The following is an 18,112-nucleotide window of genomic DNA, read 5'->3' as shown; positions in this document are numbered from 1 at the left end:
CAATCTCTCTCTCTCTCTCTCTCTCTCCTGCCTCTATCTCTAATGCTCCCTCCCTCGTTCACTCTTCCTATCTCTGTCTGGGTCCAGAGATGGTGTTGAATATACAGTACACTCTTTTTCTTTCCAGGAGCCGATGACAACATTTTCTGCAGGATCAGCCTCTTCCTTTCTCTCCATCTCTATCACTCTTTCTCTCTACTTCACCCTTCCTTTCTCTCCACTCACTGCCTCCTCCTCATCCTTATCAGTCTCCAGTGCAGAAAATGAAACCCTGAGGCGTTTGAGTGACGCCTCTGGCATCATAGCCCCCATCGCGCGCTCTACCACATTCCCTCCACCCTCCTCGTTCTCTTTCTCCCTGTGTCCTTCCCCCAAGACCTGAAGAAAAGGCCATTATTCATGCTCAGCTCATACACAGACACTCTTTCCCACACCTCTGCAAAGACAGTAACAGTTCATCCTTGTATTGCGTATTAACACATGACTGTCTGACACACCCATAGCTATCAAAAGTATGAGCCAACATATTTCTTAAACAAGGATGCAGTCAGGAGGATATTAAGACATCAAGACTGTGCTTTGGGCTAGAGTCTTGACATGGGAAATGTGATATAATGGTCAGTGTCAAGAGAAAGAATCTACTAGTTTTCTGCAATGTCATGATTCTATAATGTCACATAACTTCCTTAATGTGAACAATAGTTTTTCACACTGTCAAAGTTGGAGTTTTTTTTTTACTACAACACAGAAGATGACCTGACTGCAATTAGTGCGTTAGCCCTTAAAATCAGTGCTCCTTATTTACAATGCATATAGATTCTATCCATCCAACAAAAAAGTGGATCACACCAGCATGGAAAGTAGTAGAATAGCAATAAAACATCAATACGAAGATGCTGTTGCGAGCAAAATGTCAACAAGATAAGGCTTCAAATGTCATCTTTCCTCTTGATGTTCTTAAGGATTAACACTTCAAAAACTGTTCTTCGGAAGACTAACCTCTCCCTTCATGTCAATAATTAGTCTGTGCTGCTAACACAACAGATTGATGTAAAGAGGCTTGCACACCCTGCATGTCAATACCTGAGCTCTTAATTTTATAACAGCTTATTCAAACACACAGCATTACAGTTGGCAGCAGGCAAACTATAATGGTGAAACTGGCTTAGATGAGTAAATACTGTGCTGTAGTGCACTTAACACATCTTCAGATAATTTCATCCAGCTAGGTGTGTGGGAGATGTATTAAAACAAATATTTAAAAGGTTGTATAAATGTGAAATGTTCTCTAATTAGATTTAAAAAAAAAAAAAAAAAAAAAGAATAATTACTTTCTCTACATTTCTGCACCAGCTAAAGCCTTAAGATGTGCTTTTGGCTGCCTTCTTTTATACGTACAGCCAAGTGCAATGCCCCTTACAGTGCATTGACAGACATATATTGATGCAAATTGCTGCATCCTTGTGCATCAGGCTCTTTAAAACATCAAGGACAGAAGCCCAACATTCTGCCCTCCACCCATCACCGTCTCCTTGTCTCTTTATATTCACAAGTGTGACTGTGTACATCAAAGATTTGACTCTGCAGCTTCCCTCATGAATCACTTTGTCGTTCAAGGTCTTGTGCTCTGTCGTTTTTTTCCTCACCACCTCACTCTAAATATCTTTATTTTCGTGTTTAATTCAATTCAGCCTCTTATAAAAAATTTTTATTTTCATGTGAAAGCCTTTCATAAATACCAAAGTCTGCCTCCAGACTGGAAAGACAATAAAATCAAAGTGCATGCAACATCCCTGAGGAACATGCACACAGAGAAAAAACACACTTACAGGGCTGGAGGGAGAGAGGGAATTTAGGCTGCAGTAATTACCTCTAAACCTTTTATCTGCATCTAAGGAATCTTATTATTCAATTACTGGGACCAGAGAGCATACTGTAAGCTGCCTGCTCCATATGTGATGGTCCCCAATGTCTAACCACTTTGGTAAACCTCTACAACTCTGAGAATTACTAGCATTCTTTAACAACATCCTCCTTTAGCCTCAAGCATGAACTACTGAAACAGCAAGCCTCCATAACACATACAAAAAGCTTCCAAGACCAACTACATAAAAGGAGCCCACTCCATTGTTCTTAATAAATCCTATCTTGGAGTGAGTGAGAAGGGTTAGCTTGTGCAAATGGATGGCTGAGAGTGTAGAGAGTGAGGGCCGTGGCGATTAATGCAGTATTAATGCATTACATTAAACCCCTGGCACAGGCTCACATAGTGTACAGTACAATGGGAGAGATAAGGGTGGTCTGAAGAGCATTCCATCTTTTATTTTAGCCCTGTTCTAGTTTTTATCAGAAGGATAAATATAGTATGTAGCTGTACAGTATGTGTGGTGAGAAAAAGACAGCAGAGAGAACGGAGCAAGAGGCGACATCTGTGACAATAACTGAAATAGCAGTTGAGAGTGGGCAGCTTTAAGCATTGTCCTTTTTCTTCAGTAAAACAGACAGAAGGGCCACCTAATCCTCTGCAGTGTAACTACACATCTTCACAGAGAGAAACAAATGAGGGAGCAGAGAAAAGCAAAAACTGAAAGTGCAGTGCTCATCTTTCTTCACTGTAAGTACAGTGTGGTACGAGTGGGAGTGGGTGTTGGCCCACTTAGCAACAGATGAATCACAAACCTGTAAAAGCTCTCTGGCTTTGGCTAGTGGCCAAACACCCCTAACATACACATATAACCCCACAGTCAGGCCCACTTACACAGATGAAAAGTGTGTTTAATTGAATACTCCTGGATGGAGACAGAGCAAGTTAGAAGACATGAACAGGGAGAAAGAGATGGAAGGTAATCTCTTTAGTGCAGCAGGAAAGAAAGATTGCATCATCATGTCGCTCTATTAAAGGGTGCAACGTGCTCTGACTGCTGAGTGGCACGCAGTGAGTCAGCGAGACCAACCAGTGGGAAACACACATAGACTCAGAACCTCAAACATCTTAAACTACACCTCATCGCCATTTAAATAATAGAACAGCAACTCTGGTGTTTGAGTCACGCTTAATCCTTTTTAGGGCTGTTTGATTTCACAGGATGAAGTCACTCTGCCAGACAAACAGTCTGGGGGCTTGGGGCTGGTATGTTCATTTATTTTTACAGATCACTTGTAATTCTCTACACAGCAGACTTGACTCATATCTTGGAATATATATAGAGAGAGATATAATGTTTGCTGCTATAGTCATATGTGTCATAAGAATTGTTTTCCTCCTCTGCTCTCACTCCTTCCACAGTAGAATAAAGGTAAATAAAATGGAATAGAAATAACAGTGACTGGGGAAGAACACCATATAAAGGAGGTATTATATAGTAGTCACGAGTTAAGTCACATAGCTCAGTGTTGTGTGTACAGTGTGTTTACAGCGGTGGTTGAGTGGCCCAGACATGTTCTGCTGTTCTGTTAAGTATCAAACCTTAAGATGTGTTTTTTTTTATTCATTTCATGCCTGTCCTTCCATAACCAACTATGTCCTCTGTTTAAGATCAAATAAAGACTCAAAATGCCCCAAAATATATTATAAAAACATGTTTGCTATATCTGACTGACCTTTTCCTGAAGGCCATTTAATACTGAAAAAAAGTACAAGTTGATTTTAGCTGTCGGGTCGAATGCTGAACTTCTCATCTTCATCCTGTCTTATGGTTTGACTGTAGTTTCTAGTTTAATTAAACAATGACCTTTTTGACCAATTATATTCTTTATGCAGCTAAACCACAGACCTTCTCCAAGGCCAACAGTCTACTTTCCTTCTCATTCCATATTACTATTAACACACAAATTCTGACCTTAGTTCACTTCCTTTTTGTCAGCCAGTGCCACTGTTTAGTTTATTTTTAATTTAAGTGACTGTTACCCATAGCCTGGGGCTCTCTGACGTTTAAGTGGAAAACACTGCCCCTGTTTATGGATCTACTCACAAATTTAGAAGCTTTGTCCTTGGCCTGTGTCCTACGCTTCCACAGAGTTTCATGAAAATCAGTGCACTAGTTTTAGCATAATCCTGTTGTTGACAGGCAGGCTTACGTACCTTCTTGGCAAGTGTAAATATTCTGTAAAACAAAGAACATTATTGTGTTTTCATATTCCTCAAATAAAGTGCTGTTCATCATTACCAAATCACAGGTATCATTTTTGTTTCAGGAAAATGGAATAATTCCCATGATTTTCATGTCGAATCGGTCATATTGAATCGGTCATTTCTCTTTTGAAGTTGGCAAAACCTGGTAATGTAAGATGGCTTAAGAGTAGTTCGATATTCACCCACAGTTCAACAGAAGCAAGAAATCTCATCACCGTGGTTTATCTGTAGTTCACTCGACTGGGAACTCAGGCGCACCACTGTGAAACGAAGACTCTCCTTCTATGTCTGTGGCGCTCTCCTTTCATCCATACTTCTCGCTTCTCCTTTTCTATCGGTCAGTCCTCTGCAAATCAATCTCTCACATTTCCAAGCTCCGTTTCTAACATCAAACTCTTCAGCTCCTCTCTTTCCCTCCAACTTGACTTTGCCCTTCTCACTCCATTCCTCTGCTCCTGATATAAGCCTTTCTGTCACAGCGGGAAATGAGATTATTGGGATCCGTATAGCCAGCGATCACACGTTCCATTACATAATGCAGACAGACAGAAGGAAAAAGTAATTGTGCAAGCAGTAAGGTTTTGTGAGCATCTATATATATGTATGTGTGTGTGTGCTGGATTAAGGTCATTAGGGTTTTATCCCTCCAGATTCATAGTAAATGTTGGGCGGATAGTCAAGGACAGATAGTAAATACCACTTTACACTCACTGAAAAGCTGCGTGAATACACACAAACTCAAGCTCACACACAAAGCGCACACTCGCCCCGCCGGTAAACAAAACTGACATCTGTGTGACATCACTGTTTGGATTTTCCGACCACAGGTGGCAGTATCGCTCAAGCTTAAGCAAAACACTCTAGTGATAAAAGACAAGAGTCAATATTCACTGACTCTTCAAGCATATAAGGACAATAAAAGAGATAATGACTTTTTACTGAATTAATGACACACAGAAGAAATGGAAATGCACAGAATATGCTGTTGACACAAAGATAATTAGAAGGGAAGAACTGGTAATGATACTGGAAAATAGCATGTGATAAGCTGAATGTGTCTTCATGTCATTAACAATGGGGTGGATGTTTGTTTGCTTACAGTTTTTGCCGATTACTTTCTCACTGAGTTAAAACTCTGCACACAAGCCCAGTAAATCAGTTTGTGCTAAACGTGCCTCTTCAGTGCCTCCTTTCAATACTTGTCAATGGGCTCAAAACTATAGGATGAAATTATAGGCCTATATATAGAATCTGTTTTACACCAACAGCACATGATGCTATATATCCAAAAAATAAGCACATTACAGTAAAATTATACTGCACTAGTAAAAAAAAAAAACACTCTTCTGTTGGGATGCTAATCAACATGACATCATATCTGGATAAAGAATGAGAAAAGTATCGTCCTGATATTGCCAAACAGTCTACAGTTTGCTGTCTGGTCCCCTTCTGTTCCTGTCCTCAGCCTCTTATTCGGCCTTCCTTTTCAAAGTACTCACAAACAGCTGATCTGACCTGATGTGTATTTGTAGTTCTAGGGCGCAGACCGACTGCTTTTCATCTACTGTACAGGTGCCTAAGACATGTTCTACATCTTGAATACAAGTGTTTTCTCAGTGGTTGCATGAGTTTTCAGTTTCAAATGAAATCTCTAAGAAACAGTGTATAGTTGTGAATTCACCTCAATATTCCACTGTTTTTGTGCTGCTCAACACTGTCTCTGAATGTACATATGTTATGTGATTACCTATGACATTGATGGATCAATTTAAAAACTTCTGTTTCAATAATGATTTTATCAATTTAATGACATTCCACTGATTCTTGGATCATTGTGTTTGGTTTGGTTTGTTGGTTGAAGGAACTGTTCAACTGCAGCATCAATAAAACAATCTACTTACCCGGGACTGGAAATTTGTTTAATTATTATTATGCCAATTCTGCCTAATGTCACTGATTTACATCATGTATGTGCTATATTCAAATTAACAATCTCCACTTATTTAGCACCTGCTTGACAGCAACAACACAGATATTTTTAATGTCATTCTTCATAAATTTGGCCAGTAAGGGGTTAAGGCATTATTATATTAGTTAAAGTGTTGACGCTTGTCAAAGCATTCATTTTTAATGTGGAAGCAAAGTGCAAAAAAACTGTACTGTCTGTATTAGGGAAGCACAAAATGTGGAATAATTTGTGTGACAATCTGACTGATGCTGATACTGATATAATTTTCTTTTTTTCTGTGGAAGGGAAACAAGAAATTTTTATAACATTTATTAAAAAGTAGATTCTTAGTCTGTCATAATACTATTTATGAATGAACACAAGTTCAATCATACAAAGTTTAGTTTAGTTTAGTTATTAGTTATACTCTATACAACAGAAAAGATAACAGAAAAGCTGTATTGCACCAGATTTAGCTACAATCTAATTTCACTTCTGCTGTCCTTGGGCAAGTAAGGAAAAGTACAAATATCCACATAATTGAAGTAGCAACTAAAATTTGGGAGGTCAAACATGCATCAGTGTCTGACCACACTATATCCCCCACCTCCAACCCCCAACACAATATACAGTCACATAAAAACACTCACATATGGTTGAAACCTGCTCTACAAACACTTCCAGACTATGCAATGAGCATAACTGAAATAATGATGAGGTAATAAAAGTTAGATATTACCAAATAAATGTTACATAGTATGACATAGTTGTGATCTTCAGCTTAAGACTCCTTCACTTAGCACATACTATACATATATGTATTACTGTGGAAGTGTGTATTTTTGTGTTCATCACTGTGTTAATACATATGTGTGTGTGTGCATATGTACCCAGAGATCCAGTCCTGTGCAGGTTCAGGTACGCTCTGTCTCTCTCCAGCCCCCCTCCCAGCTCTCTGCGTAAGGCGGTTCGGCCAAGATGACCAGCGTATTGGCGTAGGAAGGAGGGCGCACTGTGAGAGGCGGGAGGGTGCACGGGGCACACCACCATGGGCTCTGAGACGCGCGAGGCAAAGACACGAACAGGGAGAGGAGCAACAATCAAGGAAGAGAGAAAGAAAAGCAAGAGAAGGCGAGAAAGAGAAAAGGACAGCGGGTTGACGCAAAGAAAGAGTAAGGGGTCAGGACAAAAACAGAAACAGCAAGACAAGAATTAATGAAGCAGCAGAGACAGCAGATGAGAGAGAAGAGAGGCAGCAGAATAGAAAGACAGATTATAAAAATTGTAACAGGGAAGGGGAAGAGAAGAGACAACACAAGGTCACCACACAGAGACCACACAGAGAAAGACAGCAGAACATGTACAATACGTCGGAGTGACAGATAAAAAGGTGGGAATGCAAACATCAACTGTCATGTTTGATGAGGAAGCGGTCAAACAGTTTAGTGACAGTGACACACAAAAGTAACCTTCATGAAAAATGGAGAGGGCATGAGAGAAGCATGCAAAGTGGAAACCCAGATGAGTCAGGCTGATCTGAGAAGCAGAGAGTTAAAAAGCAACAACATGCAAATGGAAAAGTACACGACACACTATGTGGAAAAGGTTACAGAGGTAATGTAGAACAGAATCAATGACAAAATGGCCTCTTTATAATGATGTTATTAAAGATCGCGCCATGAGAAATGAAATGAGGAATACATATTGAGCTCACGGCTTGTAATCTCCATATATGCTCTATATGTTGTAAGTCTATGAGTCGTGGAAATCCAGCTTATACATAAACATAGGACCTTACAGATCTGTCCAATAGCAGTAAATTGACATTGACATTAATAATTTCTTATGCAGAAGGTGAGTGTAAGTCACCACAAAACATACTACTTTAGGAGTAATCTTCAATTTACTTGACACTGCACTGAATCCCACTGTGATCTTGGAGTCTAAGGGTTTAGCTTTACTCTGAAACATCACATGATTTGGTTTCAGTCTCGCCTCCAGTCACACAAGCCTAAATTCTCAGAGAACACAGCGAAGAAACAGATCTGAGGCCTGCGCCGGCTTTGATTCTAATTAGCACCTTGAAAAATGTGAGGAATATTTTTACCACTCTTTTGCACAGTCTAACTGAGATATAAAGAGATGTGGGGGTAGGGAGGGCGATACAGTGAGGGAAAGAGACGAGAATAAGATGTAGAGCAGTGGTTAAAGTTTAATGTGTCTCTCCTCATTCGCTACATCATTTTGCACATTCCAAACTTTCTTACTTCTTATTTTGGACCAAAGATAAGGATGTAAAAAAAAAAAAAAGGAACCAGAAACGAGGAATGGAAATGAATCAAATTAATTGAGCAATGTATGTGTAGACCATTTACTGTTTCTACCTTACAGGAAATATTTAATAAGTATATTTGGTTGCTCTATGCACTTTTTTTTTCAAGAAGCAAGAAAAATGTGCATCCCTACAGACATGGGACCTGTAGTCGTGCATGATGCCCAGCAGATGGCACAATCAACATGTTAGAAGAACAATCCTTTTTGCAAATGACTCTATTGACTAAAAGCTACCATTTAGTTACACCAAACAATGTACGTGAATTTAAAAGCACGTTTATAGATTCACATTTCCAATAGGATCCTCTTTTGAAGCCCCTTGAATTATGCTCAGTGCACGGTGAAGTAAAGGTGACAAAGGTGATGATGAGGTGAAGATGGAAAAGGTTATGACAGCTCAAACTGTGTGTGTCTGTTATTTTAAAGTGTTTGTATTAAGTGTATGTGGCGCACAATAATAAATAATGACAGTCTTAAGTTACCTGCATTAATATGTGCTAAGAATCAGAATGTAGTTCACTGGAAATGTAAATGTAAATGGGAGCACAGAATATTTTAATATAATACCATTATTTTGCATAACTTTTAACAATCAGCGTCTGGTTTGACTTATCCACCTACAGTGCACCATCACTTGCAAATCACCTCATCACTTAGTGTGTCTTTGTGTGCTCTAAATGAATGATTATGGTATGAACACTAAATGCTTAATAATGTGGTGTGCCAGGCTCTAGTCTTAACAGATGTTGGAGTCAAACTCTGTGACTCCAGGGAGGGTTTTGGATGTGACAAAGTTACTCTCCATCATAATGACACATGATGCCTGAATATTTTTCCAGCTTTATAACTCGATAACTCCTGTAGGAGCATAGATAAATACATGCATAAATATTCATTAGTATTACACATATTTATGAACATGTAGTTCACATAACAGGTTTTATGAGTTTGTGTTGGAGCTGCAGCGTCTTAAAATAAATGACCTAAAGTATAGCGAATATGCTGATGTGTTTGTGTATGCCTGTGGGTATACAGGCGAGTGAGGTTAAGTGCACTTGTTAATGTCTCTCACCATTGTCCCTGGCTGCGGACGGCTCATCCAAAGCCATCTGTTCTGCCAGTTCGGATAAAGAGTCATCCACAGGCCGAGCACTGCGTAAAGACATGGACAGGCGCCGCTTGATTATCTTCATCCTGTCCATCTTCTCAACCACACCGCCGGGGCCCACAGGCCTGGAGGAGGAATAACAAACATCATCATCATTGTCATCACCACCACACTCAACCCCATCATTACAATCATGCCAATTGTTATCATTAGTGCCATCAACAGTGATAACTACCCTAACCTGTTAACCTTCATTGTATAATGAAACGACTGCAATGCAGTCTAAGTGCATTTTCTACGGTTGTTTTTGGCTCCTGATGGTTGTGTTAGCTCCCGCAGCATGTGTTCTCATTGTTATGCATCCCAAATGCAAACATAGCAGAATAAAAGACAAAGAATGAGACACAGAGAAAGAGAGAGAAAGAGGGCAACAAACAAAAAAAATGTACAAAAACATGTTAGCTGACTATGCTGCTCCCCGGAGGCCTCAGACTACAGCAGCTCTCCCAAATGAGCTGTGATTGACACACATTTCATTTATGGCTCCATCAAGATCCACAATACTGTTATTGTACAGAAACTAGTTTATCTCAACTGTATTCTGGTGCCACAATGGAAGAATGATTACACCACTGGCATTACGGTTTATAGTATGTTACAACAATAAATTCATAAAAACAAAAGTACTACATCTATATTGATCTATCATTAGTAGATCTACAGCTCAGACCTAATGAGTAATCCCAGCAGCTGGTCTCCTTGTGGTTGCAAAAAAATATAGTTTAAAATACTGTACACCATCCATTCCTGATGACGGGGTCATGACCCACTGAGGGAATACTATTACCCCTGTGAGGCTTCTGCAGTCAGGTTCATCTTACTAAATCCACCATATTTCATTGACATGACAGGACCTCAGTTTTATTCAGTCATTCTTTTTTTATATAAGACATGCTCATACTTTGTCTGATACCAGAACTGATAGTATCGACACTGAAATCATGTTCCCATCACCCCAAGCAGCTTCAACACAGGTTTACTTTAGTTTGATTTATTTAGAAGCCTGTTAGTTACAGGAAGCCTGCAGCTATTCTTCCTGGGGGTTGACACATATTTGAAATAACTCAGTACAAAACATTTTAATAAAAAAAAAAAAAAAGAGAGAGAGAGAGAAAACAGTGCCACTCTTGACACTTTAAACCTAGAGGTTATAGTGAAACAAGCACGAAGTTCAGATCTCTGTGTCTTAAAAATCTTATACATAAACTAATGTCAAGTAAAACTGCACAATTACCAGGTGAAGACAGAAACATGAATCCAGACCTCAGAAGTATGTTTTAAAGGTCAGGGAACTGATTTATAACTTGCATATCTTTGAATGTATTCACAACATAGTGAGATTATTCAGTATGTTGGATAAGATCTAAGGGGACAAGAGTCTATGGTGATTTTCTAATTTACATTTCAAGCATTTGAAAAAAAATGTTCAACAAGACTCCTGTTCTTAATCATACTGAATATTAATATTGATCTGACAACTCTTTAAACTGGGCAAAAAAAGCATACATTTTGTTTATTTTACAGTTTAGAAGAAAATAACAAGAGCATGATACTTCTACATACACTGATTTATTTGGCCTCGTTAATAAAGTTCTCAATGTCTTAACATGTTTTCAATAACATGAATAAAACTGGTTTATTTCTCTTAAGAATGATTTATTTGCTTACTGAAGAAAATCTTGAAAAGCTATGAAGAAATGGAAGTAAAATGGTCTGGGACTTAAATGTTCTCTTCTTGCATTTCGTAGATATTATATGAATTAACTTAGTGAGGGGTCCAAATAGGCCTCACATTCTTAAACATTCTGGTAACACATATTCATTTTCTTGAGTTTTGTTTCATTGTTTGTGTGTGTACACCTTTAAATATCAGTGAATTTTCAGTACAGTATATAGTTTAAGGTATGCATCAAAGGAATCTGTTTGTAGTGCATGTGTATATATGTATACAGTGTGTGTATGTGTGTGTTTTGTGTGTGCACTTGTGCGTCACTCAGAGTAATGTTTCTCTACACTCGGCTTCTTTGGCCGGGAGGTAGAGGCAGCTAGAGCAGAGTATTTCTGTCTCCATTCCACTCCCTACTTCTTCTATCTATCTAATGCAATAAGGGCTTGAGTACTGACATGCACAAGCGCGCACACATACACGTCACCCACTGGCTTTCTTTCTCTTTGTGTCCAACCTTGGAGGCTTCAACAAAAGCCATTCATTCTTTCAGGCTCTCGGTCTTTCAGGCCTATTAGAGACACCCTGTGCTCTGAGGGAATTCAAACCCAGTGATCCTCACGCAGGACGACTGGCATTTTTTTCCACCAGGAAGATGCGCTTAGGCTAGTATCCATTGCTAACAACATTGCTTCTGCCAATTCATTTGAGCTCAGTTGGATGCAGTTTGCACCTCAGCCTAAGGCATTTCTATAAGACAAATTTAAAAAAAAAAGTTGAGAGAACAAAAGAACAAAAAGGACAGCATCCCACATTCATTTCATATCATCCGTCACCCATGGATTATCACTATAGAATGAATCTCCATCCCCCCTCATTTGCATGATGTTCCAGACTTGGCTATAGTGAAGAAACCTAGTCAGACAAGGAGATTGGGTTCTCCTCCACAAATCCAACCAGTGCTCACAAATTTCTAGAAATAAATGACTCATATTATGGAGAGGCCGCCAATAATATAATGTGCTCCTTATGAACAAGATAAATACATTCCAATGTTATCATTAAAACACAGATATGCTTCCATACAGCCGTCCACGCACACACATACAGTCACACGATTATGACTAATTTCACAGTCTTCATCGTATCTCTGTTGAATTAGCAAGAAGCGTAATGCAGTAGCAATCTCATTACCCAGCAGTTGAGTTCAGACAGAACCACTTTAGGGGACTATCACACAGCTAAAATTTCCAATTTTATAATATTGCACTAAACAAGATTTTGTCTATCCAATATAACAAAAAATAGTTTTGCACAAAAAAAATTACACTCTTTATGATATTTAAATTGTAAACTTAATATATTTGGACATATTTGGACTTTTAAAATTATTTTGAGATGCATCCGTTAGTATCACCATGCACAAAGAATTTTCCCTCTTTTTTCTCCTTTATCAACACAAGAATGTTTGAGTCAATAGGATTGTAATTAGTCATCTAACTACTGTGCCAGTCAGTTAGTAAAGGACATTTTTCAGGATGAATAAATGTTGATGAAATGTGTGCTGGATGCTGCATCATGTCTGGTACAAATGGACATGGCAGTGTGAAAAGTTTGGCAGTGAGAGGGATGAGGCATGTGGCTGCAGGACACACTCACCAGACACCTACCAAGTCACAACTCTGATACACAACACTATGAAGAATGGCATTTAAGATGATGGAGGTTGTGTGATCACTCCCAAAAAAAATTTAAAGTGCAAGTAATAGTGATGAGTGCTCTTTTACTTGTGTTTTGGAAACAGTGCAATACATTACAGATGATGAATTGGCTTTGGCTGGATGATTAAAATACTTTTATGCAGTAAAACAAAGACAAAGGATCAAAGGTTAATAAGCAACACAAGCAGTAAAGTAATAAAAGCTCCTCTGGGTAAACTGTTGTTTTTGAGTCAAGTTAGCGTGTGCATGTGTCTGCATGAGTTAGTGAGTGACTGATTGGATGTGGTAGTGTGGAGGTGAGGTGAACTGACACACCCCTGAGGAGGACAGAGGAGGAACACATTCTGATTTATTCAAGACACACACCATTTGGGTTGCTAGGTTACAGGCCCGGGCAGTAACCACAGTTTCTGTCTCAGAGGTGAAGAGAAGAAGGAAGGAAACACAAGAGGCAAAAAGCTAAGAATTCACATTTCACATGTCTCTGTGTCCCATTGCTCTTGAATCCCGACCCCATGAATGCATAATTTCAAACACACACACTCAGCTACAAAAACTTTCAGCTCTCCACTAGTGGGGAAGCCACACAGCAGTGAAACATGCCAAGGTGACAAGTATGGCACAGAGGTTCCTCTGCCAATTAGGCCTCTTAAGAAGGAATGTGAATAAAAGAACCTGAACAAGCATCAGCTAAATATACAAACAAAGAAACACAAATGCATTTATCCGAACATACAGAGATTATTGCAGCTCTGAAGACAGAGGTGCTATTTACTGTTTGCCAGATATTGTCTTACCTCCAGTCTCTTTTCATCTCATTACAAACAAAGATGCATTCTTTGGACATTCAGTGGTACATGAATCACATGCATGCATGCACACGCATACAATGTGTCAGAGTGGAATGGGCACTCAGTGTCACTCTGAACACTGTTTGGCACAGTGGCCTGAGGAAGCATGAGTAATGCAAAAATCTGCCCAACTACAGAATCCTACACACAAACACTCATAGACCAACAGATAACAAGGCTGATCTGTCTGCTTCTAACCCCAGCCCTGGATACTTTATCTTTGCTTTTTATATTGACTGATACTGTTCTCAGTTCTTAATAACCCCTGGATACTAAAGTGTTAAATTAAGAGAAACACAAATCTAAACTCCACACCTTTGACAAAGATATACTCTAAAGTGTGGACCTATTTGTGGCCCATGCCCTTCCCTTCCACCAAGTCTCATGAAAGTCCATACAGTAGTTGTTGTTGCTTTTTTTTCTTTTTTGTGTCCTACTGACAGAAAAACAGGAACAATCACATTACATTCTTGATGGATGTTCTAGTAAAAAGACAAAAGAATAAACCCTTGAGTGACAACAAATGGGGCTGTTAGAGGAAACTGTGGAATTACACAAAACACAAAAGAAGAACAAACAGTTTACTTTCCGTCTCTAGCCTTTTATGTAACTTTGCTTTACCTGGATTATGTGGCCATAATCACCACAATAATGTGAACATTAACTAATGAATGTCTGCAAAGATTTGGTGACTGTGTGCTCAAATATTCTGGTCCATGGGGTACTGTTACATATAAACACCCAATGACAAAGGGTTTTCATTTAGGCTTATGCATATTTTTGTAATAGAGAACAGACAAATTAATTGCATTATTCAAGTATATATTATGTTGTGTTATATGTTTTTGCATATGACAAGGGAGTCGTCTAATTGTCATGAAAGAAAGAACCAAGAACATAATGAGGCATTTGTGAAAACTTCTGCCAAAGGGTCACTGTGGTTATAAGACAGTAATACTTTAGTACACAGGCGTCAAACATACAGCCTGGGGGCCAAATCCGGCCCACCAAAGGGTCCAATGCGGCCTGCGGGATGAATCTGTGAAATGCAAAAATTACACTGAAGATATGAACTATCAATGGTATCAATATCATTTTAATTCAGGTTCCACATACAGACACATACAGTCCAATTACATTTCAAGTGGGTCAGACCAGTAAAATGTTATCATTATAACCTACAAATAATGACAACCCCAAATTCTCTCTTTGTTTTTTAGGTGTAAAAAAGTAAAATTACTTGAAAATGTTTACCTTGTCAAACTATACTTTTACAAAAAACATGAATAACCTGAACAAATATGAACAAACGGAAATGTCTTAAGAAAAGTAAACACAATTCTACCAATATTCTGCCCGTTACTAAATGTTTTGTGTGATTGTAACGCTTTTGTGTAAATGATAAACTGATAAACGGAGGCATAATATTGTTAAAATTGCACTTGTTTTTCTTAAGACAAGTTGTTCATGTTATTCAGATTTTTAAGGAAACTTTGCGGATGTAAACCTGATTATAATATTTTACTTTTTTCACTGTTATTAATTTACTGGTCTGACCCACTTGAGATCAAATTGGGGTGAATGTGACCCCTGAACTAAAATGAGTTTGACATCCCTGCTTTAGTATGTCGTAACACCATCATATTGAGTTCCAATGGGGCTATTATAGATCTGGGGTTATTAGTGTGATTTTTCAACCAGGGGTGCATCACAAGGGCAAAAGTACTGTCGCATTATTTCAGATGTGGCCGTCCCATGTTGGCAGATCCATAAATAATGTATGATCTAATGATACTCCCGGCGTGTTCAGCGCATTTATAAGTTATTCTCTAATTTATGCTGGTGTTAAAGTACGGTCCGTGATGTTCACCAACAACACTGCAGGAGTAGACTGACTGACTGACTGACTGACTGACTGACGCGTTTGCGGGACGACCCAACGACGACGACGACGTAACCCACGCAACTTGGCACGACCGCAGCCGGGACGCACAGGGATGAGGAACAGCAGCCGAACCATTCAGATCACGGGACTCAAACCAAACACTCGGATGTTCTTCTCAGGCCTTGCTGGCACATACCTACCACCTCCCCTCCCTCCCTTCTCTCTCTCCTCTCCCTCTCTGCCTCCCAGGCCTTTTGCGTTTTCGGCCAGTTCCTCTCCCCGTGCTTTCCTGACGCATATATCCGGGAGGAGGAGAATGAGGCAGGGCAAACAAAAGTTACACAGCCACCCGGTCAGCTCAGAAACTCTACTGGAATAGGACCGTTTTCAACTCCCACAAACCCCCTAATGCTCTGCGTGGCTTTATATATTTACCTCGGAGCGCCACGTCTGAGCTGATATTTCCATTATTATTTTTATTTTTTTTGCTGCATGGATTTAACGTGTCAGCAAAACCAGAGTTTACTCCTGTAGTCCATTTATCTGCTGTGCCACTAAAACAACCACTGATTTTTACTGCGGGATCGGAACAGTTTGTATTGTCGTTTGTAGTTACACGTAGACGCACATTTACGCACCAAACGCGTAAAAAAAAAAAAAAAAACATCTCCGGAAAATACCTTCACCTGCAATGTCAGGTTACAGGACAGCCGTGGCTCTGGGTGTTTATTGTCCCAACATGGTTTCACAGAAATGAAAATAAAGAGTATATAAAGGCTGCCTGAACATAAACAAACAAAATACCGCTGCCACTGACCTGTAGTGTTTGTGCTGCAGAGACTATTGTTCCACTTGTGTGTGGTAATCCAGGCAGCACGCTGGGATGAATCCACTGCGACAAGTTCCTCCAACTACTTTGCTGTAAAACACGCCAGATAGCCTTTTACCTCCCTGGTTAGTTTTGTCCTGCTGTTATTCGGTGCGTGGCACAGTCCGATCTCCTGCGTAAAAGCATCGTCGACCTGAAATAACGCATTATTCGCCTTAACTTTCGCTTCCACACGGCACTGTCCCGTCCGGGTGATGATCAGCCATATCGCTGCTGCTGCTGTGGATCCCAACTGGAAACCGTGGCGTGATCCCGGAAAAGACCGCAAGAGGGGGTGTGTGTATGTCAGACAATATGCCCCCCACTCAACCCCAACTCTGTGTAAAAAAAAAAAAAGAAAAGAAAAGAAAAAAGGGGTTCAGAAAGATTCATTTGGGGGGGGGGGTGGAGGTGGTGTCACTGGGGAAATTGGCCTTCATTATCCAAGACCAACCAGTCCTCGCGTAAATACGCACTTCAGAGATATTCCTTATGAATAATGAATAATGTAAGGGCTGAGAATTATGGAAATGGAAGCAGCAACATGAGTGAAGCAATTCTGTGGACCATTATCAAGTCACATTCTCAGTGAATATATATTTACTTTATGTGTCTTTAGTGGAAAGAGTTAAATGGGGTTATACTGTTGCACAAAACACACATATGGCACAAATTATATTGTGTATGAATCATATAATGAGTTAATTCACTTGGATTACAGTTCAGTGTAATGTATGTGTAATTACAGTGGAGCAAATGAACACTTTGTAGAAGGCCTTCGGGATTCCCAGTAGTTGGGAATCACAGATGACACAGCAAACTCAGAGAATGAACAGAAACCTGCCTGTTGGTCTTCACTGCCACCATGTGGTTCAGTTTAACAGCAGAGGTTAAACCTCACCAGGGCCTGTTATAACTATTTTAGACACATAGATACAGAGAAGCACAAAATGAAAAAAAGTGTGAGCAGTAATATACAGTATGATGTGCTATTACTCAGCCGTCAAACTGACCTATTTCTTCGGAGCTTGTGCCTCTAACAGGCCATATCTGTTTTTGCTGAGATAGCATAAGTAGGTGCTTAAAGAAATAGCCTGCTCCCATGATGGCGGCGCCTCATGACTAAAGATGATCAGCGTTGGTGCAAAAGTCACATCCTGACTTTTCAGTCTGCAGTGCAGTATAGGCCAAGTTCCAAAGGTCCCAACAGTCCTATGTAACCTCAATAACATCTTTTATTAGAGCCGTCCTGTCATGCCCCAAATTCACTTTCTCTATGGGAAGCTCAAACTGATGGCAGCATATGTAAGGAAAAAGGAAGTGTGATATGTGACATATGAGTATAGTTGTTGTATGTGTCACCTATAAGCCGAGACATGCTCTGGTTATATGTTTATAAAAATAATAGCTATAATAAAACAGCATCTGAGCAAATAGACAAGAACCTTCCTTTGGAATTACTGCAGCAATTAACATGTTTCATAGGACAAGTTGTTTAAGTATAACTGATGCAGTGAGTAGATTCTCATTACTTAAACA

General features: G+C 39.5%; 1 protein-coding gene across 4 annotated transcripts in view; it reads right to left on the bottom strand.

The window, feature by feature from the left end:
- LOC115422371 (cyclin-dependent kinase 17-like) overlaps positions 1 to 16,834 on the bottom strand; it is a 42,885-nt gene extending 26,051 nt beyond the window's left edge. For 2 of the 4 annotated variants that reach the window (XM_030138672.1, XM_030138673.1), the window contains exons 1-3: positions 16,523 to 16,834; positions 9,487 to 9,647; positions 6,971 to 7,135 (exon numbers count right to left, since the gene is read on the bottom strand). In XM_030138672.1, the coding sequence (XP_029994532.1) occupies positions 6,971 to 7,135; positions 9,487 to 9,616 (295 nt within the window). In that variant the 5' untranslated portion in view covers positions 9,617 to 9,647; positions 16,523 to 16,834. The remainder of the gene's footprint in view (positions 1 to 6,970; positions 7,136 to 9,486; positions 9,648 to 16,522) is intronic. The other 2 variants (XM_030138675.1, XM_030138676.1) reach the window with 1 other exon arrangement.
- Positions 16,835 to 18,112: the final 1,278 nt, after the last annotated feature.

The sequence above is a fragment of the Sphaeramia orbicularis genome, chromosome 7, assembly GCF_902148855.1.
Source record: "Sphaeramia orbicularis chromosome 7, fSphaOr1.1, whole genome shotgun sequence".
NCBI classification, from domain to species: Eukaryota; Metazoa; Chordata; class Actinopteri; order Kurtiformes; family Apogonidae; genus Sphaeramia; species Sphaeramia orbicularis.
The sequence above is the reverse complement of the archived record's forward strand: the minus strand, read 5'-3'. Positions and strand labels throughout refer to the sequence as shown.